Source organism: Drosophila virilis, chromosome 5 (genome assembly GCF_030788295.1).
Source record: "Drosophila virilis strain 15010-1051.87 chromosome 5, Dvir_AGI_RSII-ME, whole genome shotgun sequence".
Lineage (NCBI taxonomy): Eukaryota > Metazoa > Arthropoda > Insecta > Diptera > Drosophilidae > Drosophila > Drosophila virilis.
The window spans coordinates 4,851,661-4,877,353 of record NC_091547.1 but is presented as its reverse complement, the minus strand read 5'-3'; the positions used below and the strand labels follow the sequence as shown (position 1 = coordinate 4,877,353).

The following is a 25,693-nucleotide window of genomic DNA, read 5'->3' as shown; positions in this document are numbered from 1 at the left end:
TCTTGGTCGTAATCTTTTATTTTCTTTGTCTTCGACATTTTTCATTTTAAGGACGAGCTCTAACAGCGGGGGATTAGAAAAGGGACACGGACACGGTCCGGACCAGGCCAGCCACGAATTTAACGACCTTCACGCAACGCATTGACCTTGTGACCCATGAGAGAGAGAGAGAGAGAGAGAGAGAGAGGGAGGCAGCTGCCTGCTGATTAGCATTAACTCTCAATTTGACCAGAGAAAAGAATTTCAGTTTTTTTTTTGTGTATATTTTGATTCTCGTATAAATAGGTTTTTATTATCGATTAGCTCGTGTTTATGGAATATGTTTTGGACTTTAAAATCTTGTTTACAAAACTCTGTGTGCTTATTTACAATTTGTGAAACAACTTGTTTTGTGTTTAGTTTTTTATACTTTAACTTGGCCGTTGGCACTTAAAACTAGACATCAAAATGGCTCAAAACGAAAGTTTCGAAAGCTTTCAGCTGCGCTTTAAGCTCAGATTTGGTAGCTTTAAGTGTGCTTAATTTTATACAATTTCTTCAGCTGTAAATGAAAAAGCTGTAATTATCAGCTTGAGCTTTTATTTTGCTTATCTGAAGTTACTTTGCGTCTAAGTTTAGCTTTAAGTGTGAGATTAATCACGCTGAAAGCTTGCAACTGCACTTAAAGCTCTGCTTCTCAGCTCTTTGCAGCTTTAAATGTGCTTAATTTTATAAAATGTATTAAGTGGTAAATTTCTGCAAAGCTCCGCCTCTCAGCTTGAGCTTTAAGTGAGCTCTATTTTATTTTTATTTTGTTTAATAACTTCAAAAGCTTTCAGTTGTTTTGTTAACAGCTTTAAATATTTACAGGCATAGAAGCTGAAAGCTTTAATTATTTTAAAAAGCTCTGCTCACTAATTTTGAGCTTTAATCATGTGCAATTAATCAAGCCAAAAGTTCTGCTTAGTGGAGCTTTTGGTGTGTTTGAGCTTTTACAATTAAACAAACTGAAAGCTGTCTCTTTCCTTTGTATGGCTCTACTGTCTCTTGCCTGAAATCAAGTCAAAGTTGGCTTTAAATAAATATGCATATAGTTAATATTAGATACGAACAGCTGCCGTATGTGTATATTGATTCTGAATCGATCTGTGGCTTAGCTTATATATAGATGTTTACAATGTAAATCGTATATTTATGTTAATCGTAGTTATATATATATTGTTTTGTATAATATGTACAGCTCTTTATGTACACAAAGTCGAACGAAATGGAAAAAAAAAAAACTCGTATAACAACAGCTTATAAAAAACTAAAAACAAAAAGTAAACTCTTTAAATATTAATTAGTGCACACCTTTACCCCAGAGGGTTAGACGAGCTGTTGCGGGGCGCAAGAGGGGTTTGTTCCGGGTGTGGGGTTGTTTTTGGGTGGTTGACGGTTTCACTTGCTCTTGGCCAGCGCATTGTTGCTGGTTGCCGCTGCCTGCGGCCGGGCGCTGCCGCTGCCGCCGCCGCCGCCGCTGCTGCTGCTGCTGTTGCTCTTGGCCAGCGTCGGCGTCGGCGTCGCTGCCGGCGTCAGTTTGTGTGCGGCGGCATGTGGCGAGGTCTTGGGACTGGCCGCAATCGGTTGACTGGCGGCCGTTGGCAGCGTTACTGTGGGCAGCATGGGCATTACGGGCTGTCTATGCTCGCCTGCTGCACCCTCTCCGCCCGCAATGGCCGCACTCTTGAGCTTCTGCAGGTAATCGTTGAAGACCTCGTTGCCGGCACGCTGCATCCGGGAGAGCTGATCCATCAGATAGGCCTGCTGATAGTTGTAGATGGCGGGCGCAAAATTGTACAAGAGATTCGATTGATTGGCCGCAGCCGCCGCCTGGGCCACCTGGGCGGCCGCCTGGGCGCGCAGATTGTCCTTGAGGAAGTTGCTCAAGTCCAGCTGATTGGCGCTTGAGGCGATGCTCAGCGGCGCATTCGGATTGGGCAGATGCGGATGGGCATGCCCAGTCGGTGGACCCATAAACTTCAAGCTGGAGCCAAGAGCTGCCGGCGGCGTCGGCGTTGCCAGTTTGTGTTTGGCGCCGGCCTTGCACAGCGCTTGGCTGCTGCCATTGGCGTGCGCGAGCTTGGCTGGCGTACCGCTGCCTCCACCTCCGCCTCCGCCTATCGCGCCTCCGGCGCCGGGTGACTTTTTGCTGGCGGGCACCTTTTTGCTGTTCGGCAAATTGGCGGCAAAGTTGTAGCCAACGGGCTGCTGCGGCAGCAGCTTAGGCTCCGTTGTGGCGCCTCCGTTTGTGGCATTCTGGCGCGGCAGAATGGGTCGAAACTTTTTGGCTGCCGACTCGCCGCCATTGGGCGTGGCACAGCCCGAGGCGCCGGCAGCAGCCGACGTTGCTTGCGCGGATTTGGGTGATTTGTTCTCGCTAGAATTGGGCGAATGGCTGCCCTGGCTGGCGGCGCGCTTCTCCGGGCTGGGCGTCTTCTTATCCGACTGCTGGGGCGTCAACACCGGCTTGGCCGTGGCCGTTGCCTTGGGCGAGGTCTTGGCCGGCACAGCTGCTGCGGTGGCGGCAGCAGCGGGCGGCGTCAGGCGCGCCAACAAATGCTGCGGCGAGGGTATCGTCTTGCTGGGCGGCGCGGGCAGTTTGACGGGCGGCTGAGGCGTCGGCGTCGGCGTCGCCTTGGCAGCCGCTGTTGGCTCCTTCTGCTCGGCAGATGCCGCCGGCTGATCGGGCAGCTTGACAATTTCGATATAATTGTTAACCGGACTCTTGTGCTTGGCATGGCCGCCGCTGCTCGGCGACGAGGCGTCCCCATTGTCGCGCGATATGGTTATCGACAGCGAGGAGGGTATATTGATGTTGCATGAATTGAGCAGAGACTTGACCTTCACCTGTTGCTTCTCGGGCGCATCTTCGGCGGCCGGATTTGTGTTCTGATCCGTTTTGGTTGGCGGCGTGGGGAACAGACCGCCGCCGCCCGCTCCTCCAGCTCCGGTTCCATTTAACATGCTCTGCAAATAGTTGCTCGCATTTGTTGTTGCTGTCGTCGAGTTGTTGTTGTTGTTGCTGTTGTTGCTGTTGTTGTTGGTTGTTGTTGGTTTGGGCGTGTATTTGTAGGTGGGCATGGTTGGTATATTATAGTTGGACACATATTGCGGCGAACTGGGCGAGTAAATGGGCGAATTGGGCGTGTACATGGGCGTGCGGCAGCCGGGCGGCGCCTCCTTGCCCTTCGACTTGCTGGCATTGAACAAAGCCAAATTCAAGTAGTTTGATTTGTTGTTGTTGTTCGAGTTCGAGTTGTTGTTGTTGTTGTTGTTCGAGTGGTTGTTGTTCGAGTTGTTGTTGGGCTTGTGCATGGCACTCGGCGGTCCCATTTTGTGCTCCGGCATCTTGGGCCCGTAGACGTGCGTCTTGGCCTGGCTGGCAATCGACTTGATCTCGGTGCCAACATCCTTGAGCAGACGATTCACATCGCTGGGTATGTTGGCGAACGGATTGGGACGTGCCGCCTTCGGCAATATGGGCTGATAGCGTTTGGCAATGGGCGTCCGATTGCCGGGCGCGGCCATTTGCATGCCCTGATGATGCGGCGGCAGCGGTGCATGCACCGGGTAGGGGCTGTGCGGCAGCTGTGCCTTGCGTGCGGCTGGCACGGGCAGCGGCTTGGCGGGCGGCGGCGGCATCAGTGGCTTCTCGACAGGCGCCGCCAGCATTGGCGGGGGCGGCGAGGGGCAGCTGTTGGGCGCGGGCAGACGTATCTTGAAGTCCTCGCGCGGCAACGGCGGCGATAGTTTTGGCTTCTTGGAGACGGCCTTGACGGGCTCCTTGCTCTTGCGCTTGGACGAAGCTATCGATTTGGGCGGCATCGCGCTGGGCGGCTTCATCAGCAGGCTGTCGTCCAGATGCGTCTTGGACTTGGCTGCAGGCGGTGCTATTGCTGGCGGCGCTGCATGGCTGGCCGGCTTCTCCGGCGACTCCAACTTCACCTTGATGGGCGTCAGTGCGAAAGATTTGAGAAACTCGGACTTGGGATCCTCCAGGCAGGCGCCGCTGGTCACGCGCGGACTGAGCACGGTGCTCACGCCGTTTGGACTCAAGATGCGCTCCGTGCGAATGGTTAGCGGGGGCACAGTCAGCGGGGAGGGGCTCTTTCGTTTGCGCTCGCTGGAGGTGGACGAAGAGGTGGAGGAGGAGGAGGAGGAGCTGCTACTGGAGGAAGATTTGGGGCTGCCATCCTTGTCCTTTTTGCTCTTGGAGCGCGATTCTTTCTCCGGTTTGAGCGGCTTCACAATCTCCTTGCGCTCCGGATCGGACATGTTGATGATTGTCACGCTGTTCTGCTTGGACAGATCGATCTTAAGTTTTATGTTCGGCTCCTCCTTGTTGTAGTTGCCGGTGGGCGGAAACTTCGAGTTGGCGGTGGGCGTGGTCGGCGAGGATTTGGCCGCTTTAGGCGAATGATGATGATGATGATGATGATGATGTCGCTCGTGTGGCAATTTCTCCTGCTTCTCCAGCTGATTGCGATTAATGAAGAGTTTCAGAGATTGCTCCGTCGGCGATGGCAATTTGGGCGCAATGCGGAACTCATCCTGCGGCTGCTCCAGCTTGATGCGGGCGAGCGGCTGTGCCGTTGCAGCAGCTGCTGCGACGGCCGGTGGTGAGGGTGAGGGAGACTTGACGAGTGCCGCAGCAGCCGGGGGCGAAGAAGTGGGCGTGACAACTGGTGTGGCCAGCTCCTGTTTCACCTGCGGCTTGGCGGGCAACGTCATGGGTAACGCCGGCTTCATCAGCGGCTGCGGCGATTCGTAGACACGGAAATAGAAACGCATCGGCGCGTCCCGCTTCCACGTGTATATGTAGGCGATGTCCATGAGCGTGTAGTAGTCCTGCAGCACAATGGTCTTCACCTTGTACATGATGTCGATGCTGAAGTGCTGTGCGTCGATCTCGTACTTGTCGTAGACGAACTTCTTCAGGTGACTCACCCGGCACATGGCCGGGCATTGCAGATAGCGCGGACGTAGCGTATCTCCGAATTCCACGGCCGATTCGGCATTCAATTCGCTAAATGTGGTGAAAAGAGAGTGAGCGAAAAAAGCGGGGAATTAGATGGTGACAATCGAACCGTTTAAAATCTAAAATTTTAGATTTTTAAGTGCATAAGGTTGCCAGACTGAGATAAATTTTAGTTTTAAATTTTATTTTAAAATAGTGAGTGGAAAAATCGTGGAATTGATAAGTGCCAAAGGAACTGCCTCAAAAAACAAAAGGCTAAGGGTTGCCAGATCGAAATTTAAGTTTTTTTTGTGGTTTTTATTTAGTTCAAAGAGCAGGTCGCTTATTGGTCTCATGCAAACAATTGCCAGACTAAGAAAAAACAAATTTTATATATCCTATACCATAAATACTCTTCGACATGTCTATAAACCCAACTTAATTTACTTTGGCTTAGTCTGGCAACCTTAACTTTGGATAATTATCGATTGCAATCGATAACTCGATTAGTTTGGTTAGCAACTTACCCTAGCTCTGCGTATTCCAGCGACAGGGACATATCATCGGAGGGACCGAATATCAAATGTTCGGTATCGTCGCCCCGCTGTTCGGGCGTGGCCAGCGCCGCCTCCTGCGGACGATCCTTGTAGAAGGCGCGCTTACGCATTAGCTCCCGTTCATAGAGGCCCGGCACGAGCTTGTAGACAATCGCCTGCAATGTGGTATCAGATCTGCAAAGAGAGAGGAACAGAGAGGGGGGGCATTAGTTGAGGTGTTGCACAATGCGGCTGCCTTCCTTAAAGTTAGGTACGACGACATGTGTGCGCAGTCAAATGGAAAACACAAAGAGAGTGAAAGGGAGGCAGTTAGGGTGCGAGTGAGACAGAGCTAACAGGGTGCCGGGCATCAAAGAAGACGGCTGCAGCGCTTAGTTTACGTTAATGGAAAGCGGGAAAATGTGTCGTAAATAAGAAGTCAGCAGCGCGTAGAGAAGCGACTTCCTTGGCGCGAAGGAAGTGAAGGAGAGAGAGGGAGAGGGAGAGAGCGAGTGCGAGAGAGGGAGGGAGAGAATAGTACAAATTAGACGGCAGATGCAATTGCTGCCTTGGCACGCAACAAACGCCGCCAAAAGCGGTGGCAGGGGCAGCAACTGTGTGGCATGCGCTGTTGCTGCCACAAAGCAGCAGCAGCAGTTGTTGTTGTTGTTGTTGTTTCTCCTGGCTGACTGGCGCACAGGAACTCGCATTAAGTCGCATTTCATAGAAAACTCAGGCGCGCTCGCCTTCAATCAAAACGGTTTTTGTCTAAGGATTCGAACAATTGAACAGACCTGAAGAAAGGGAAAAGGGAATTTCGGCGCTTGGCCAGGGGTAGCTCAGCTCCTCTGAGGGATAGCAATTGTCTCGCGAGGGTCCTTGCCATGAGCCAAAATATATGAAAATAAAAAAAAAAACAAAAATCGGAACTAGGTAGGATCATTTACATGCCAGCGGGTTTTTGAATACAAAAAATAAACCCCACACTTTTCAGGCAACACAGTTTATGAGAGTTGCGTTTAAATTCAGGGCAAAAACAGGTAGAAAATTAAGAAATTTATGCTAATTAACTAATTAAAACCGAACTAAAGAAATAACATTATATAAGACCTTATTTGATATAGAAATTCACAATTTTGTGAAAAGGCAGGCTGGCAGAAAGCCTAGACAAAGAGATTATCTGAAAGGGATTATGCGAATGAATGAGGTTATGTGCAGGATTGAGGTTATGTGCAGGATTGAGGTTATGACAAAGTAAGCATCATGCACAAAATATTGCTCAGGCATGTCTCTAATGCCTAATGAGAAAACAAAACAATAGAACATATCAAGCTAAGTTAAGTTTACCCTACCCAAAAGATAATAGAAAAGTGTAAGGTTATGTAAACTTAGTCTGAATAATGTGTCATTCGGCTTAGAAGTAAATACAAAAAAAAAATGCAGCTTTAAAAAAACTCAGTAACAGTTGCATTTTACAGCTCAAATGATGCAATCATTCACTTCTCTATGCGACATAGAAAATGGGCAAAACTTAAAAATAAACCCAAAATTGAGGTTATGCGCGCATGTTTGACACGCATTCCACTAGCCGAATGAACTGTCATTCGTATTTATTTCGCAAACAGAAAGCGTGTGTGTCCTTAACGCGCATTGACAGCGCTCGGACACAAGTTCGTATAGCAATTTGATTGTAGGTTAAGTGCACAGAAATTGAGGTTAGGTGGCATCAGATACCACGCATCGAATGACGGTGTCATTCGCCGAATGTCGGCAACAGGCTTTTGGGGTAAGCCACATAAATGTCAGATGCATGGGAATTGAAGTTTCGCAAGTAGATTGAAATTCTAGTTTGGTTACAAGCACGCTGCCACGCCCACAGCCGCCCACAGCTCTAAACTTTGCGAAAGTGTTGCGGTTGGGGGGAAGAGGAGGGGGGGTGGTATATTTTTGGCTGTAACCACAGAACTTTCGCTGTGGCAAATGTGGTTTGGGCCAACTTTGGGGCATCAATTGCGAATGCTGTTGGAGCTTGGCGAGGGGCAGGGCCAGGGAGCGGGAAGGGGGAGTTCTACTGCCTGCTGGTGGTATCCACCTTGAATTGAACTTTGCTGCTGTCGAAAACTTGCCGCTTTTTATTTTTTTTTTTTTGTTCTCTAACTTTATTTGATGCCTGCCAAATATTTGCACTTTCCCCTCCCGTCGCACTCTCAGCCGACTATTGCCGTCTCTTTCTCGTCTGGCTACGCACACGTTTCTAATGGCAAACACGTTCGTGACGAGCGAATCAATTTAAGGTACAGCTTTAATAATGCGAGCAAATGTTTTTTGCTGCAGACACGAAAAAACCACCCGCTGCCAGTGTTGCCACCCCGCCCATTAACCAAGCTACCCACTCAGCTTATACAAATTGTGCACGTTGCTGTTGTTGTTGTTGTTCCGACTGGGAGTCAGGTTGTAATCTCGTTGCTGCATACAAAAAGATAATGAATACACAAACTGAAAAGATAGCCAGAGTCGAGGGGCAACTCTCTGGATTGAATGAACCTTTTGCCTTTAGATGGGCAGCACCAACAGACCAAATGGTGCGAAGTCAGCAAAAGGAGTCACAAAATAGACAACTCTATATATATACCATATATATATAAATGTGGGGATATCTGTGCATAAGCGAGTAGACAAGTGGTTTTTGTACGTGGTCTCGAGTCTCCAATTAAATTTATTGCAAAACTTTATTGTTTAACCCACAAATAAAACAAGGAGAGAAAAAAAAAGCAGAAGAAGTCCCTCGCAAAGCAAAACAAAAGCGAGGAGTCTATTTATTTTTGTTTTATTAGCTATTTTCTTTGGTCACAAGGTAAACACAAAACCAACGAAAGAAAAAGACGAAAAAAATAAAAAGGAACGCAACTCTAAGCTGAAATTGTGGCCCGGCGTCGGCCATGTTTTCATTGTATTACGCCCCGAAAGCGACATCATAAAAATGAGAAAACAATACTAAAAAAAAAAAAAGTTGATGAAAAAAAAGTGCTGCCCAACTGATAAACTGCAAGCCACCAAAAACAAAAACGTGGCAGCATTTGCCAAACGCATTTCCAAGAAAACCAAATCGAAAAACGCCACAGATAATTAACGGGCGGGTCTTCTGCCGTCGGCCAGAGGCAACTGGTGGAACTGATGGAGCAACTGCAGGAACATTCACAACATCCAACAACAACAACAACAACAACAACAGCAACAGCTGGAAACAGTTCACAAAAGCCAAAAGGCACAGACGAGTTCCTGTTTCCTCCCAACCCGCCTTCGTTGCCAGCGAGTGCTGCCCTCTGTTCCTTTATTTGTTCCTTCTTCTGCTTCCTTTTTTTTTGTTGTCGTTGTGCAGCACCGAAATTGAGACAAAAAAAAAATAAATAAAATAAAGCGTAAAGCTATTTCGTGTTGCAACTCGCAAAGCGCCTGAGACAATCTTTTGGGCTTTGGACTTGTAAAAGGCTTGTTTAAAAAAAAAGGATTTTTAAGATTCTCTTTTTTGTCTACAAAATTCCCAAATAGTTAACATATCATATATATATAAAGATTTAAAGCTTTAAATATTTCAAATATTATAAGTTTTAGCTCACTTAAAAACAGATGGAAACTTGCTTAAGTTTTAAACACGCTTTTAATTCAGTTTAGGTGTATTTGACTGGAAAATGAAACAATTGGAACGCGTGGAATTGAAACAGTTGGGCCCAAGCGTAAATCAGTGTTGCAAAATGATGTTTGGAGCATTTAATTGTAAGTTATTTGATTTCGCTTATTACTTTTTCAACTTTGAAAGCGTTTATTTATTATAATTTTTATTTATTTATTTTTTTGCATTGGGCCTCTTTAGCCCTTTGAGATTTGTTATATTGTTGCGCCTAAATTTGTCTACATCTCCATTAAACAATTGAATTCAATGGAACTTTCTAAGCGGTTTATTCTTTAAAATGACTCAAACAGCTGCCGTCAACTCCATGAAACCTGCTCCCTTTCCCACGTCCTGTCAAGTGTCATTCTCAAGTATTCTGCGTCTAATATTATATAATTGCGGTTGTCAGCGACAGTCGCCAAATGTCTGCAGTAGCAATGCCATATATATTTATATATAGCCAGTTATAAATATATATCTAGATGTATTTATAACATTCTCTTGGAGCTTCTTCTACTTACTTGATGTTGGGCTTGGCATTGTTGATGACCATCTCGCAGCGAGGACAATAGCGCTCCTTGCGCAGGTGATTGATGAGGCAACTGTGGCAGACTGCAATCGAGAGGAAGAGTTAGGGGGAGGATGAGTAAAACAGTTACAAATGGGGCAAAAAAACACAATAAAACTAGGCAAATTATTGGGGCTGGGCGTTGGGTGGATTCCTAGAAATTATACAAATTTATGTAAAACCTTGACGAACATAATTCCCCGAGCGTAACGCACGCCAATCCCAGGGATACGGACAAGGCGCCACCAACGCAATCCCATAGCTCTGTCCACAAAATGGGGTAGACTATACAGATATATATATATGTGTGTATATAGAGAAAGGAAGAGGGGGGGGGGGGGAAGGCTGCGAGAAATCCAGCCATTCAATTGAAACGTGCCACCCACGCGGACCACACAAAATGCTACAAAAAAAAGCGAAAAAATAAGCAGAAAAAAGCGAATTAAATTCTTGCATTCAGCTTATGCACGACTTGTAACTACTCTGCAGTTAGTTAAGATTTAGTTAAAATACTTTAAGTGACAGCTCCAAACTAATACACCCCATTTTTCCCCAGGAAATAGAGCGTAAAAAGCAAAAGAAATAACAAATGAGGGGTATATGTACAGATATACTCGATTTTCTTGAAGCATATCCCCCACTTGGAAACAGGGTATTGAAAGCGAAAGAAAGAAAGAAGAAAAAAAGTTTGTTTTGACTTTAATGTCAATGACAGTGTCTGATGCTGTCCGTCGTCCCACGGTGCGCAACAACTGTCAACCAGCGACAGGAACATACAGCGCCAGCTACAGAGATTGAGACTGGACCCAGACACAAGTCGTGGCAGCCTTCGGGGCGGGGACATAAAGTGGCAGCGACAACGGAGGCAACACATTCGGTGCGCCTGTTACGCTTGTCTGTCTGGCTGTCTGTCTGTCAAACAACGAGAGAGGGATAGAAGAGAGAGGGGGGAGAGAGAAAACTGGCAGTATTGCGAGCTGGTTGGGTGGTGCCACCAGGACGAATGGCCTCGAGAGTAGCTGCCACTACAACGAGGCAAGGTCTGCAAATGCAACAAAGTTAACAGCAAACCAAGCCAAAAAAAAAAAAATAAATATATGAAAATAGAAACAAGGCAACAGCTGTTGCTGGCATCCATTTGGTGCGTTACTAACGCCAAACGAGACGGGTTGGCAACTCTAACCAACCAGCATCCCCTCCCCCTTGCCCCCTCTGGCAACATGTGGCCATGAGATGTGTGCGTCCAGCTCGGACAACAGTTTTAAATGCGCCTCGGAAGCAAATGAAATGCCATCGACACATTCGGTTTGTCTGATTTAACTGACTGAATGATTGACTGACTAACTGGTTGATTGACTGATTGACAGACTGAGTGGCGCACAATGGGCGCCTAACTGCATTTCGATTGGCAGTCAGAGCTTAATGGCCGCACCGGGATGTGATTAGAATGTCACAATTGCGAAGAGAAGAATTGGCGCACCAATTTGTGTGTTTGTAAACAGGAACTTTTTCTAATTAGTAAATGGCATAAATCTCAACGATCTGGCAGCACTCAATTGCATTAAGTTCGCTGCGCTTGAACTAAATGACTTGAATAAGAAGTAAACTGCAGTTTATAGTGTTGGAAAGTGTTTGCAATGCGGGCAATAATGTTGGCAGCTCTGCAATATGTGAATAGAAGAACTTTGTCTAATTGCCTTATGATAGGGTAAAAGACTTAAGTAAGATCTGGTAAATTTATAGTGTTGGAAAGTGCTTTAAAGGTGAGCAATAATGTTGAGAGCAAGTTTTAACTTAGCTACATTTCATTTCTAATACCTATCTGGTTGCAACAAAGAACTTAAAGCGGACTTTTAGCTGACTGCGCTTAGAATATTTCCTTCAATAAAAATTGCATTTTTCGAAGAAAAACTCAACAAAAGTGAAGAAAAATGTCATTGTAAAGCGTGAAAATAGCAGGAAAAAACTGTAGCTCGACGCTCGAACCGGAAATTGAAGTAACGAAAATTTCAAAAGTCAACTAAAACGTTGTCTTCTTCTTTTAGCCTGTCTGGTTTTTCACTTTTCCCACCGCAACAGTCGAACCAAGAAGTGGGCAGAAAGAGGCAAAGAGAGAGGTTTGAGCTTTCCACTTGAAAGTTGTCTGATTTATGGTTCAGCAGTTATTAAGCCGAGAGTATTCTCGCAGAACCATTTGTAATTATTTAGTCAGACATATGTGCCATACATCTAACTCCAAGCCGAAATGCTTTTTCAGCTTCGAGACAAGTACTTGGGGCCATATAGAAGATGTTTTTTGAGGTATGTATGCAAAAGCCAAGAGCAGAAAGAAGCGGCTGGCTCATTAATGTTGCCCATTAACTTATCGCCAGTGCAGCATCTGGCTTGGCGTCTATCACACAGGCTCAGACTGGAGAGGGCGCCAAGTGGGGGGTTAGCTTTAGTCAGTTTGTTGTATGTATACCCTGTAAGCATTGAAAAGGTTGTATTGGTTTTGTGGCAGTGAGTGTAAGGGATATAAATGCACTCCATAAGACTACGTTTATCCTTTTCTTCAATAACGTTGCTCAAATCGATAAATATCGATTACTAGACTAGCTCTATAAGAGACTATAGAAGCTAAATGGGCTTTCAATTTGACTTATAAATTGATTTAAAATCACAAGTCAATCATGTTCATATCAAACAAGCTGTCACTTCTTCAGTTCATCGACTATCGATAACTATCGATTACTATTCCAGATTTACTTTGCTTCTAAGAGCTAAAAAAGATTTCAATTTGTCATATCGATTAGGTTTCAAAGCAGAAACGAATCATTTTTATAACAAATAATTTATAATTTCTTCAGTTTATCGACTATCGATAACTATCGATTACTATACTAGGTCTATAAAAGTCTATAGCAAGTAAATGGGCTTTCAATCTGACATATTGAAAAACACAAATAAATCATGTTCATATCAAACAAGCTAAAACTTCTTCAGTTCGTTGGCAATCGATAAAAATCGATTTTCTGGTGCAGACCTGTTTCAATTCACTTACACGTACAGAGTATCCGGCCAGTCGTTTATAGACCACCAACTAACTCTAATTAGCTCTGCGCCTATACACGAGTGGTTCATTGGCGCTGCCTGAAGGGTGCTTCAGTTGGGATTAGGGCGAGCAAAAGAGGCCGGGGAGGGTGGAAGGTAGTGGATTTGTAGCTGTTGTAGCTGCTGGGTACTTACACGAGTGCAAACATTCGACGATGGTCGTCGCATTGATCAGATAGCCCTGGCACAAGTGGCAAATGATGTGCGCATTGACGGCCGTTAGAAGCACGGGGCGTGGCGTTGTCATCATCGATGTTGATGATGTTGCTGCTGCTGTTGCAGCTGATGGCGCCTCTTCGTTTGCGTGCTCCTCGTCCGCGGAGACGCCGCCGTTGCTGTTGGCATCCTCAATGTTGGACCAGGCCGACGAAGATGACGAGGAGGAGGATGATGAACATGACGACGCGAATGATGAACCCTCCACAACAGTGGCTGTTGTTGCTGCTGGAGGTGTTGCTTCTTTCTTAATGCTGTTGCTGCTGCTGTTGTTGTTGTTGTTGTTATTGTTGTTGTTGTTGTTGCTGCACTCGAGCAGCGCGTTTGTTGTTGCTGCAGTTGCTGCTGTTGTGCATTGTGTGAATGCATTAGTTGCTGTTGTTGTTGCTGCTCTGTTTTCACTTTTTATTTTAATGCCGTTTGCTACACTGTTTTGCTGCTGTTGTTGTTGCTGCTGCTGTTGTTGCTTTTGCATTTGCATTTTATCAGCACTTGTAGCCGTTATATTTATTGCATGCTTTTTGCTGCTGTTGTTGTTGTTGCTGTTCGGATTGCTGACAAAGCTTTTGCCCGCCTTCGTCGCTTTAGTCGCCAGCCCATTCACAGCCAATGCCAGTGTTGACAAATGCTGCGACGACGGCGACGACGCCGACGCAGCTGCTGGCTTTTGTGTATGCGCCATTGTTGTTGTTGTTGCCTTCGACTCCGGCGTCATCATAATAATAATAATAATAAAAATAGTAGAAGTCGCGCTAATAATTCGCTTTTATTTCTGCAAAAAGTAAAGAAGAAAAAAATGTAGAAATTTAATATGCAGTCCAAACGACAAATAACAAATGCAAATATGGACACACACACACACACACACACACGCTCACACATATGCATATGCATGAATGGCAAAAAGAGAGCATCGAGTAGGGGTATTCACTGCGTGCTAAAAGAGTTTAATTCATGAAGTGATAAAATAATTAATAAAAAATAAATAAAATATAAAATAAAAAATTCAACAATTGAAAATAATAAATGTTAGCAATATATAAAAAATGTATAAGAATAATTCATTGAATAACATGAAAAAAAAAGCAAAATATAAAAATAATATATTTTATGCTAGCATTAAACCTAATTTGCTGTTTACGTAGAATCTTTCGTAAGACTCTTTCGAATGCGAATTCACTTTAGAATTTCCCATTTGCCTTCTTTTCGAGCGTTCACTGTATTGCTCTTTGCTCATCAAATAATCCTTAAAATACAATATGTAAACACAATAAAAAAAAGCGCTTCAAGTTGCCAACAACGCACAACTTCAATTTCCACGCAACCAATTCGGGCGAAACACACACACACAAACACACTTCAAGAGAATTCTACATAAATTCTTTGGCCTCTGTGAGCATGTACTAAAACAATAAAAGATAAAGCCGAAGGCAAGAGAAACAGCTGTTTTCGTCAATCTCAAATAACTGCATAATGATAAGAAAATATATGGGCGGGCACCTTATAGAGAGCACACTTATCTCGGGCTGGACCATAAACAGAGAAAGTCTCAATGTTGGCAGCAGGCTCATGTTAAATTCATAACCCTCATGTTAGAAGCTGCCCTTTCCCCCCGGCGCCACCTACCATCTAGAGCGCACATGATTGCCGTGTACTGCGTAATTGAAAGTCAAAACTGTTGAATCACTGGCCAAAAGCTGGTGCTCCTTTTTGGCCAGGACACAGGCGCAGCACATAAAACAATACATATATATGTATATATATAAATGTGAGCATGTGTGTGTGTGTGTGTGTGTGTGTGTGGCTTTTATATGCAATCAGTCGATGGATAATGGATGCTGGCTGCCCCTGCCCCTGCACCAAAACTGCCTTTAGAGCGTTGCCATGGGAATGTTAACGACTGCAGAGGGTCACACTGGTCACACACACACGCCACCTAGGGGGGAGGGGGGTGTCTGTTTAACAGACAGATAAGTTGGGTTATGTACGCCTGGCCAAATGAAAATGGCTTAAATTGAACTCAAACAAATGCGAGTGCGAAATGCTGTGCTTCATGCTAAACGTATTTCAAAATAATTTCAAGTTGTTTTTGCATCAACGCGCGCCAGTAAAAAGTTGTACAAAACTTTTCAGACCAACAAGAACTCTCTCACACACACACACACACACAAACACAGAAAATGTAAATATGAATGAATATGAAATGTATTCAGGGACGAGCGTGGCTTTAAAATCCTTTTTACATAAAATTTAAGTGTACACACACACACACACTCCAATACACACACAGCGTACCCAAGTTTAACCCTTGCCCATGCCCAGCAAAATCAGCTCAGGCAGAGGCAAGCGAGAGAAAAAAAAACACACTGCGAGTACGAAACATGAAAAGGATAATAAAGAAAAAAAAAAAAAAGAGAAAAAAAAAACCAAGCAGCGGAATTTCACGTGAGTTAACGTTGAGAACAAAGCGCGGCCTAGCCGACTGCAGCGATGCGCTGCGCAAAAGGCAGCGCATGAGAAATGCAACGGTAGGGTGAATGCGACAGTGAGCCAGGCTTTATCTCCACTTGCAAGCACACGCACACATATGCATGCATACGCACACATACACATGTATACACACAGGCACACGCACTACTTTCCGTTCGGCAAAAGCAGCGCGCGACGAAATAAAGTTTACAGTTTTAAAGGCATATTTAACTGTTTATGCATTTTTATATGCATTACTTAAAATTGAACAACAGCATGTAAAGTACATTTATGTAAATATGTAACAGCAGTATGTAAAGCAAGTATGTGTATGTAATGCACACGCAATTCGCTTGCCAATCGCAAATGTAGATTATGTGTGCGTGTGTGTGTGTGTGTGTGTTGGGGGGTCACAAAAAGCTGTTGCTGCTATTGTGCTGCTACATCCCCATCTTCGGCGACTTCTTTTCTGGCTGAGGGCGCGCTCCGGCTATTGTTGTTGTTGTGGTTGTTGTTTGTGGAGTGAGAGCAAGTGTGAGAGATTCATTTAATTTTGGAGGGGTCCCAGCGCAACAGCTGTGCGCTGACAGGCCGGCAACGGCAGTGTTGTAAAATGACAACAGCGCTGAGATAAAGAGCGAGAGCGAGAGAGAGCACACATAAATAAATGCAATTGCAAATCTCGCTCAGTCTTCTTCTTACTCCGCTTATGTGCATGTGTGTGTTGCATTACCTGTGTGTAGAATTGACTGCTAATCCAGTTGAATGCGCGGCATTTTGTGTTGTTGTTTTTATCCAATTGCTGCTGCAAGTATAAAACGTAATCCAAAACGCGATGCAGCAATTGCAATTGCTATTGTTGTTGTTGTTATTGTTGTTGTTGTTGTTGAAGTTGTTGTAATAATCCAATGTGCAGCTATTGGCATATTTCCACGCACACTTTCACAAATATACACACATATAAATTCTGCGTTTCTTTTTAATTAGATTTTCAACAATTTTTCTTGTGCCTTTCTTTCTTCTGCTTCAGCTTCAGCTTCAGCTGTTTGCGCTGCTACGTTTTATTGCTTCGCTTTACACTTTGCTCCGCTACTTCGTTGCTTTTGATATTTCTCAACACACACACACACACGAATACTCTCACAGCATAGAAACTCGAGCGCTGCTGCGGCTGTCACTTTGGGTTATTTGCTTTCGTGTGCACCTTTATTGTGTATTATGCTTTGCCTTATGTTTTCTGCACACACACGCACACAAACGAACTCAGAAACGCTGCTGACGCGCGCTGCGATGTTGACTGCGACTGCGACGTTTACATAGACGTCGTCATGTATATAAAGCGCAGGCTGTTTGCTGGCCACAGCTATCGTTGTTGTTGCGGCATTTGTCACACGAGACACAAAGGAAATTTCTAGTAAGCAACGTTACAGATAATTAATTGCTCTTGATATATTATTTTATTAACAATTACTATTAATATTTTTTTATTTAATTATTGTTATTTTTTTGCACTTAATCCATGTACTTTGGCTGTGAAGTTGAAGCACTTTGTGATTTGGCGGCGAATATGCGCGCACGTCTGCTCGACTCAACGTTTCGCGTTCAACTGATGAGACCACTGCTGCGGCGCTGACTACGCTGTCTTATTTACTCGTACACACACATATGCAACGCCTATTTACATTGACTGCGGCCAACTGCCTGCCCTCTGCTGGCTATTTTACGTTTTCCTTTTTGCCTACTGCGCGCTCAGTGGCTGCCACAATGCTATCTCGCTCGCACACTAACTCTCACTGGGCGTGCAACTGCTGCGCACTCGCTCTCGCTTACACTCGTGCACGACGACGTCGATTTTATTTGCGTTGGTCTCTTTTGTTACTCTCATACGGCGCACTCGAAACGGCGACGGCTTCTATTTTTCATTCGCTGCTTGCGACCGCTAAACGAACCGTTCTCGTTCGAAGTTGGCTTTGCACTGAGTTGTATATATCTGGCGACGTCTGGCCGTTGCCGTTGCCGTTGCCCGTACTGTTGCTGTTGCTGTTGCTGTTGCCGTTGCCTTTTGGCTCTTCTGCTGTGCCTGCTGTTTCTTTGTTTCTTCGATTCGCGCTGTCGTGCCGTGCCATGCCACACACATTTGTGTGAAAGGAAAGGGCTGTCGGCTGTCTCATTGTCGACGCGTATCCGTACTTATGTACAAAAAGAATTGTGTACATACATGTGTGCACATATGTATTGAAGAAGCGTGCATGTATATAAGCGCGTTGGCATGGATTGCCCTTCAGCCGGAGTGTGTGTGCACATACATACGTACATCCATACATATGTATGTACTTAAGCAAGCATTTTTGCTTTGATCTATGCTCAGAGCACGGATGTGCACACATACTTATGTAAATACATACATATAATGAAGAATGTAAGTTATACGATGCGATATATATGTATGTATGTATGTGAATACGTATCGAATATATATGTATATACAATTCAGCCACATTTCGTTGAGTTTCTATTAAAATGAAGTGCAGAAAAGTGTGTACATAGTATATATATTTTTATATATAGCTGTAGAAAGTTATGTAAAACACACAAAAATAGGCTTATCTAAGGGTAGTTAGTTGTATAAACTCGCAATATACATATTTATTCGCACGGAGTTAATCCCAGGTGTTTCCAGCGGCAACCATTGGCCTCAAGTAACGGCGCTGCCTTGCCAGTGTTGCCCCACACATATTTTGGATTATTTCTGGATTTAACGCCCCGAATTCGAGGCTCAGGTAACAGAAAGCCGCCAATTAGTCGACAAATGTTGACTATGTGTGCAAATGTACGTAATCCTACGCCCTCTTTAAATCCGTCTATTTTATAAACACTTTTTATTTCGGGCTGACTTAAGGCTTTTCAGTCGAAAGTCTGATATATGTCTTGTAAATATAATACAATATGCGTTGAAATCTGTTAAATGTTTATTAGAAACAAGTTTTAGCAATGAAATAGGTAACTCCTTGGGAATTCCAAAAGAAGTTTAGTTTGGAAATTCTTAAATTATAAAGACATCAAATAGGAATACTTTGTTAAATATTTTATTTATTTTTACTCCATATAACGCACACTTCCCATCAAAAACATATTCAAACAACATTTTTCTGTTAAATCTTTTCCAAAGCTGCCCTAAATAAACATTTTTCAGACCCAAAGCTCATGAGCAATACAAAAAAAAGTGAATTTACTTTATGATTCATCATTTTTAGATCATTTTTTCTTTGTAATAGACTATTACTCGTATATTATATATATATATATAATTGCATCAGACATTTATAAGCTGATCTTTCGCAGAGTTAAGATTCCATTTGCAGTACCCAATTGAGTTCTCCATGTATTCCAGCTATTCGGGCAAGTAAACTGCGAAGAATAGGGTTCGAATCTTAGGATAGCCTCTGGATTTAATTAAATCTATAGTAAAGCTGTACTTTTTTAAAGTTAGATGGCGGAAGGAAGTATCTGCGCCCCCACAAAGTATATATATTCTTTTCAGCATGAAAAGCCGCATCTTTGTCCTTCCAAGGCAAGGATCTAAGAGCTAAAGACTTGAATGAAGGTCCTCCGATTGCCCGCACAGCGCGAGTTTCATTCCGACAATCGATAACTCGCCTCGTTTCCAAGTAATCGAAAAACAATCGATATCGAAATAGATGTTATTGGCTAGAGTCATCAAATTTGTAGCTTTTAGAATAGTATATACAGATCAATTACCTTATACTACCCTACCCCCTACCCGTTGAAGTATTCCCCTTGTGAGAGCTGCATTTGGTTTTGGTAGAAGAGCTTTCGGCGCATCTTCTAGTCCTAGGATATCTCCCCACTCGAGCACTCTAATATAGTATAGTTGGTATAGTTAGTATAGTATAGTATAGTATAGTATAATTAGTATTATTATTAGCATAGTAAAGTTTAATAGTATTCTTTGATTTAACGTTCAAGTTGAGTATATTTCACGTAAATGAGCTTTTTCTTTTCGCTTTGCTAAAATCTGCCCACATGGCAATTCGTTGTTTCCCGTAGATAGAAACTGCATATTTGCACGTACACACACACACACACACACACACACACACACACACACACACACACACACACACACACACACACACACACACACACATGTGAATCAACAATCAGCATTTGCTTTGTTTTTGTTTTCCTCCTCTATTCATAAAGTCTTGCGCAAAAGGCAAAACAAAAAAAAAAACTCTCCAATCAGTCGACGTCTGCACTTTGCACATTCGTTCATCAGTTGTTTCTCTAGCTGCTTCTTTGTTGTTGTTGTTGTTGTTGTTGTTCTTGCTCTTCTTTTTGCCGTTTTTACCGTTCCCTGGCTCCTGTTCTAATGCTCTAATCGCAATCGTCTGCCGTTGATTATGCAAACAGGTGCTGGGTGGCAGATCTTCTAATGAGCTAGCCGATGTTGCTGTTAAAGTTGTTGTTAAAGTGCTTGTTAAAGTGCTTGTTAAAGAAATTGTGCCTTGATTTAAGACTTTTGTTACAACTAGATCTTGACGAGTTTCTGAGAATATTCTCGTTATGCAAGACGAGCTTTTCCTATTAAGCTGAAAGCATTCGGAGTTTGTCAAGATCGAGCTTTAATATAAATTTCCATTGCAACTCGAAGTTTGACAAGCGAGTTTTTCAAAGTATTTCAATCGTTTCTAGAAGATTAATCCTTAATATAATATTACACTGGATAGCATAAGAACTACTCGGATAGCTCAAGAATAAGGTGTTTTGCCCATGTTAAAAACCCGGTTAGGGTAAATAAGGGCTTACAACTTTTCGATAAAAGTATTCTCTTTCAAAAATCTCTTTTTAAGCCGTTGCATTAAGTTTTCTTTGACAGATCTGACAGTTGCGGCAAACAGTATTCGTATGCCTTGAATCAACTCGAAGCTTAGCCCTATAAGTTGATATTTGAGTCATCTCGCATGCCGAACCCGTGACAAATCATGCACAGATAAAAGCAGTTACAATCTTTTTGAAAAATGTACTGATATTTAAATGATACATAAGTATATAGCTTATATTTTCTCTTGCCCAGTTTTCTAAGTTTTATACAGAATCTAGATTTCCCCAGTTTTAAGCTACGTCAAAAGGTTCGATAGGATTTTTCTTGTGTTATTCTTAGAACTCTGAAAATAGTTTCAGGCCAAGATTATGCTGCAGAACAGCTTAAAAACAAAACGATTTGTACAATTGTAAATATGAATATTATTAATGTCAAAAAAAATATTGTAAATATATGCTGCTTGTAAAAGTTCACGTAAGTTGCTTGAATCACGTTTTTCTTAGGACTTAGGTTAGGTTTATGAATTATAAATAAATGAAAAATAAAAGGGACAAAGTTTTTCTGTCCCTAAACTTAAACTTCTCGAGCCTTTTTGATCAGTTTCCTCAATAACTGAGTATATGTCAAATTTTTAATGTTGTCTCATTCTTGCGAGTCGTTTCTTGGACTCCCAAAATATAAATTAGGAATAGGTGGATTATATAGACATATATCGGTTTATCTATTAAGTCTAGTCTAGATTGCTGGGATATAAGTAGTACAGCACAAAGGAATGTATACTTAGATTCTATATAGATTGATGTATCTATTTAAAGTACAGAGGCCGATTAATTTCTAATTTTAAAACTAGTTATATCTGGATTGTGGATAGAGAGATCAATTTGGCTTAAGTTTCTCGGTTGATATAGATATGTAGATGAAAATATTGTATATTGAGATGAAGATAACTTTCTAATAGATTGCAGATATATAAATAGGATGTTAGATAGAAAAAGAGAGTAGTTAAATACACTGAAAGATGGATAGATAGCTAGATAGAAAGATGTTTCAAAAGTTACACTGCTTTTAGATATATAGAAGCTGGATAGATTGGTAGTTGGATAGATAAATAGATAGATATATATTACAAGCATTTCTTTGCAGTCTTAATACTCCTTCATGGTATGTTACTACAGATATCGATGGATAGGCATAGCTAAAGTTTCTTTGTATGTTAAACTAAAGATATAGATATGTGCTACAAAAGTTGATATGCTTTTAAATGAACCAAATAGATAGATAGTTTCTTTATAGATAAAGTTGCATTTAAGTAAAAGAATTCCATTAATTGATATACAGAAACTAGTTATATCGATAGATACATAGACAGATAGATAGATAGAACAGATAGAAAGATGTAACAAAAGTGTCTCTGGCTTATCATAATAAAAATATGGTATATAGGATAGAATTCAATTGATGTAGTTTAAGTTTTTCTCTTTACTCAAGACTCAACTATTCATAGATAGATAGATGGAAAGATGTAACAAAAGTTTCTCTGATTTCTCATGATGGAATATAGAATAGAATTTGATTAATCTAGCTTAAGTTTCTCTCAACTCAACTATTCATAGATAGATAGATAGAAAGATGTTACCAGCCTCTAGAAATGATATTTAGTGGTAGAAGGATGGTAGATATAGATGAATTCATGTTAAGTTTCTCTTTTTACGAAGACTCTAGACTCTAGATACATAGTTGGATTATTAGAAGACATATTATGAAGACTTATTCGGATTGATGTAGATTGGGTTTCTCTGCTTCTTAAAGTCTCTATTAATGATTTCTAATCAATAACAAAGATAGATACATGGCTTATAGATAGGTGGATTGATGTAGCTTAGGTTTCTCTGCTGATCGATTGGCATTAATCACAGAGCCTGAAGTTAAATAGGGCTACCCGAGCTCAGCGTGTTCTCTGAACGCCATTTTAAGTTATGTGGCAACTCTGCTGCCCGCTGCCCGCTGTCTTCCTCGTTGTGTTGCATGCCACCAAAATGCATGTTGATTGAGCTCATCCTGTCTGCGATTCGGGCTTTCTGGACTGCAGCTCTTGCGGCTTGTCGTAAATTATTGATTGGCTTTAATTCCGTCGATAGATTGGCCTCAACTGGTCTTAACAGCTTAATTGAGACGCCGTGCGGCAATAAATGCGATAAAGCGCCACAGCAACAGGAGGATAAAAAGAAACTAAATAATGTGCCCAGATGGATGACGCTGCTGCAGCAGTTGCTGCTCAAGTCGTGGCCAGTGGCACGACGATTCCCAGCCGCAACATGGGGCACAGCTAACGACAACAGCAACTCCGGTAGCAGCCTCCAAGTGAATGGGGGGCATTTAAGTTTAATTTGTGTTGTGTCGACTTTTGTTTTGTTTTTTATTTCTTTTTTTTTCTTTCTCTCTCTCGTTTTTTGTTGTTTCTCTTTCTCATTCGCTGCTGCTGCTGCTGCTGCTGCCGCCGACTCCGCATCGACAAATCCCGCAAGCAATGACCGGGCCGAGGCAAGCAGCAAGCTCAGATTCAGATACATTCGTTGTATTCAGGGCGCATGCCGAGCTACAGATAGAGATACACACACACACGCACACACACACACACACACACACACATACACAAGCGCTCGCGCTCGGCTTTGTATCTGCCAGTAGATTTTCCCAATACGCGCTGCCGCTGTGACGTCACATCAACATCATTCAGCATCATCATAATCATGCTTTTGCCTCACAGCCCATGCCGCTTGCCGCATGCCTCATGCCTCATATTCAACCATTCCCAATTACCAGCGACGTCAACAACAGCAGCAGCAGCGACAGCGGCAGCAGCAGCAGCAGATGTTTATGTGCACTCAGCGTGTGCAAGTGTGTGTGTGTGTGTGTGTGTGTGTGTGTGTGTGTGTGCATGCGAATGGGCGCCTTTGTATGTGTGCATGTGCTTGCCTAAGCTGTTGCTGGCGGTCGTGGCATGCAGCCACAGGCGGGCTAGGGTTGTCAGCGCATCGAAACCTGCCAAAATAAATTTAACAAAATTTAATATTTGAATTTGATTTGAAATAATTAAATTAAAAGGCAAACATCGAATAATGAAGCTCTATTATTATATTATTATTATTTAATATATAATATAATTATAATTAGTTTCAAATCAAATACAATTCCCTTGTTGTTTTCATTTCTTATGTTACCCATATTCACATAAGCTGCGAGCTCTCTGCCCGCATACATATAGCAATAGCAATCGAACACACTCGACAACCCTGTTAGTTTGTGTTACTTTATTATCTACGCGTGCACAGAGCCACAGACAGCAGCAGAGACGGCGACAGCGGCAGAGCTCAAGCGTCGGCTGGCGCTCAGAGCATAATAATGAGTTTTCTCACAGCACGCTTCGTCCTCATTTTCCATATAGTGCGCACACACACACACACTCACACACACACGCATACAAAGAGACAAAGTGACAGTCGTTGTCTTCATCGGGGGTAGGCAAAAAATAGTAAAAAGAAGAAGATAAAAATAATATGCTGGCCTCATAAGTTAGGCAACGGGGCTGCTGACTGACTGACTACCCAGATACAAGATACGCGCCACGAAACGAGCAAGGCGAATGGGCGAAAAGGCAAAGCCACAGCCACAGCAAACTGGTTGCCAGTGACAGCCACACAGCCGCAGCAGCAGCGGCGAAGATGTGTGGAATGGAGTAGGTATGGCAACTGACAACTAAAGCAGCGCTGCCAGCAGCGGCGTCAACAGCGAAGCCATATGCAGCGGCCAAGCCAAGCCAAGCCAAGCCAAAACGAACCGAACCGAAAAACCAAAAAGCATTAAGCGAAGCGAAAATAACAACAAAAGCAAGAGGCAAAAAGCAAACGAAATATGTATATATATACGTACGTATGTATGTTTACGTGAGGGTCGCTGAGAGCAGCAGGCAAATAGAGAAGCGAAAGGCGAATTGACGAAACTGTGTGTGCGCGGCAAATGAGCGACGCAAAACAGAGAGGCGAATACATAGCGGACAGTCGAACTCAATGCATATGCGAGCATATACCTACTGTATATATACGCGTACGTTTGCGTGCGTGTGTGTGAGTGCATGTTGTGACAAACGTTAGCGGTACGAACGACAACGTCAGCGCAGGGGGGGCCAAAAGGTTGGGCAATGAAGACAACGACAACGACGACGACGAAAACAACGCTGGCAGCGACGCCAGCAGCACTCAGCATGATACCGACTACCCACAGCCTTGAGAGAGCGATAGAGAGGGAGAAAGAGAGCAGTGCGGGCCGAGCGAACGCTCGTGTGCTGCCGACGCCGCTTTGGCTTTGGCGCTGTTTGTATGAAAACAAAAGGTTTCTGCTGCTGCCGCTGCCGCTGCCGCTGCTGCTTTTGCTGTTGCCTTATAATTAATCAAAAATATTTTAGTTTCAATTAAACGTGTGCGGCGTTGCCGATAATAAATTATTTCATTAAAGTTACCTACCGACTGCGACGGTAGCCGCAAGATACCTATGCACACACACACACACGCACACACATACACACAAACAGCTTTTGGAACTCTTGATTCTGACAAGTTACGAGTCCAAAAAATATGCGAAAAGTTGATATGGGTTTAGGGCCAAGCAGAGCGCGTCGCGGCACTTTACAGGACAGAACTTCCAACAAAATAACGGCAAAAGTTACCCAAAAACTTAAGCTTCACTTCAAGAGACTGAGAGCGAAAGAGAGAGAGACAGATAGAGAGAGAGAGAGAGGGCGAGATGAGGAGAGAACTTGTGCAAAAGTTCGCCTAAGACGCGTACAACTTTTTTATGTTCACGCCAATTTGATGCTTAGCATCCCGTTGGAGAAGGGGGCAAAGGCAGAGTGGGAGGGGTAGATGGAGGCGGCAACAAATAAAGTAGAAGTGAAAGGAAATCCGGTTGCGGATACAACTCTGACAGTCAGGGCAAAAAGTATGCGTACATTCAATCAAGAGTTAGCAAAAGGTCGACGGAGCCTGTCCAAAATCCCTTTCCTCGTGCCTTTCATCGGCTAACGGCATTATCTAGATTGGGATATATATGGGGATATTCATTTCAATATTGATGAAACCCTTAAATCACTAGGAAAATATTAAATTGAATTGCAAGTGATTTAAACTAAGTGAAAAGGAGTATGGCCAGATTTCATTTAAAGGTGAATAAAGCAAAAATTTAATATTATGTGTAGAAACATATCTTAACTTTTGCTTAATTTGCCTGGGAATGGTCTATTCTTCAATACGAGCTTCAGATA

The 25,693-nt window shown here is 43.3% G+C and overlaps 1 protein-coding gene across 1 annotated transcript; it reads right to left on the bottom strand.

Moving 5' to 3' along the window:
* Positions 1-1,073: 1,073 nt before the first annotated feature.
* On the bottom strand, positions 1,074-17,508 carry Psc (Posterior sex combs). The gene is made up of 5 exons (XM_070209787.1): positions 16,264-17,508; positions 12,981-13,833; positions 9,706-9,796; positions 5,506-5,709; positions 1,074-5,047 (listed from the first exon to the last, which is right to left on the bottom strand). Exons 2-5 carry the CDS (start codon positions 13,777-13,779, stop codon positions 1,420-1,422), a joined length of 4,722 nt encoding a protein of 1,573 aa, XP_070065888.1. The 5' UTR covers positions 13,780-13,833; positions 16,264-17,508; the 3' UTR covers positions 1,074-1,419.
* Positions 17,509-25,693: the final 8,185 nt, after the last annotated feature.

Excerpts from the sequence above, each read along its gene's own strand:
- Psc (XM_070209787.1), bottom strand. The coding sequence starts at position 13,779 with ATGATGACGCCGGAGTCGAAGGCAACAACAACAACAATGGCGCATACA. Across the intron at positions 5,710-9,705 it reads AATGCCAAGCCCAACATCAA|ATCTGATACCACATTGCAGG; the intron begins GTAAGTAGAAGA and ends CTCTCTTTGCAG. Across the intron at positions 5,048-5,505 it reads CTGGAATACGCAGAGCTAGG|CGAATTGAATGCCGAATCGG; the intron begins GTAAGTTGCTAA and ends CACCACATTTAG.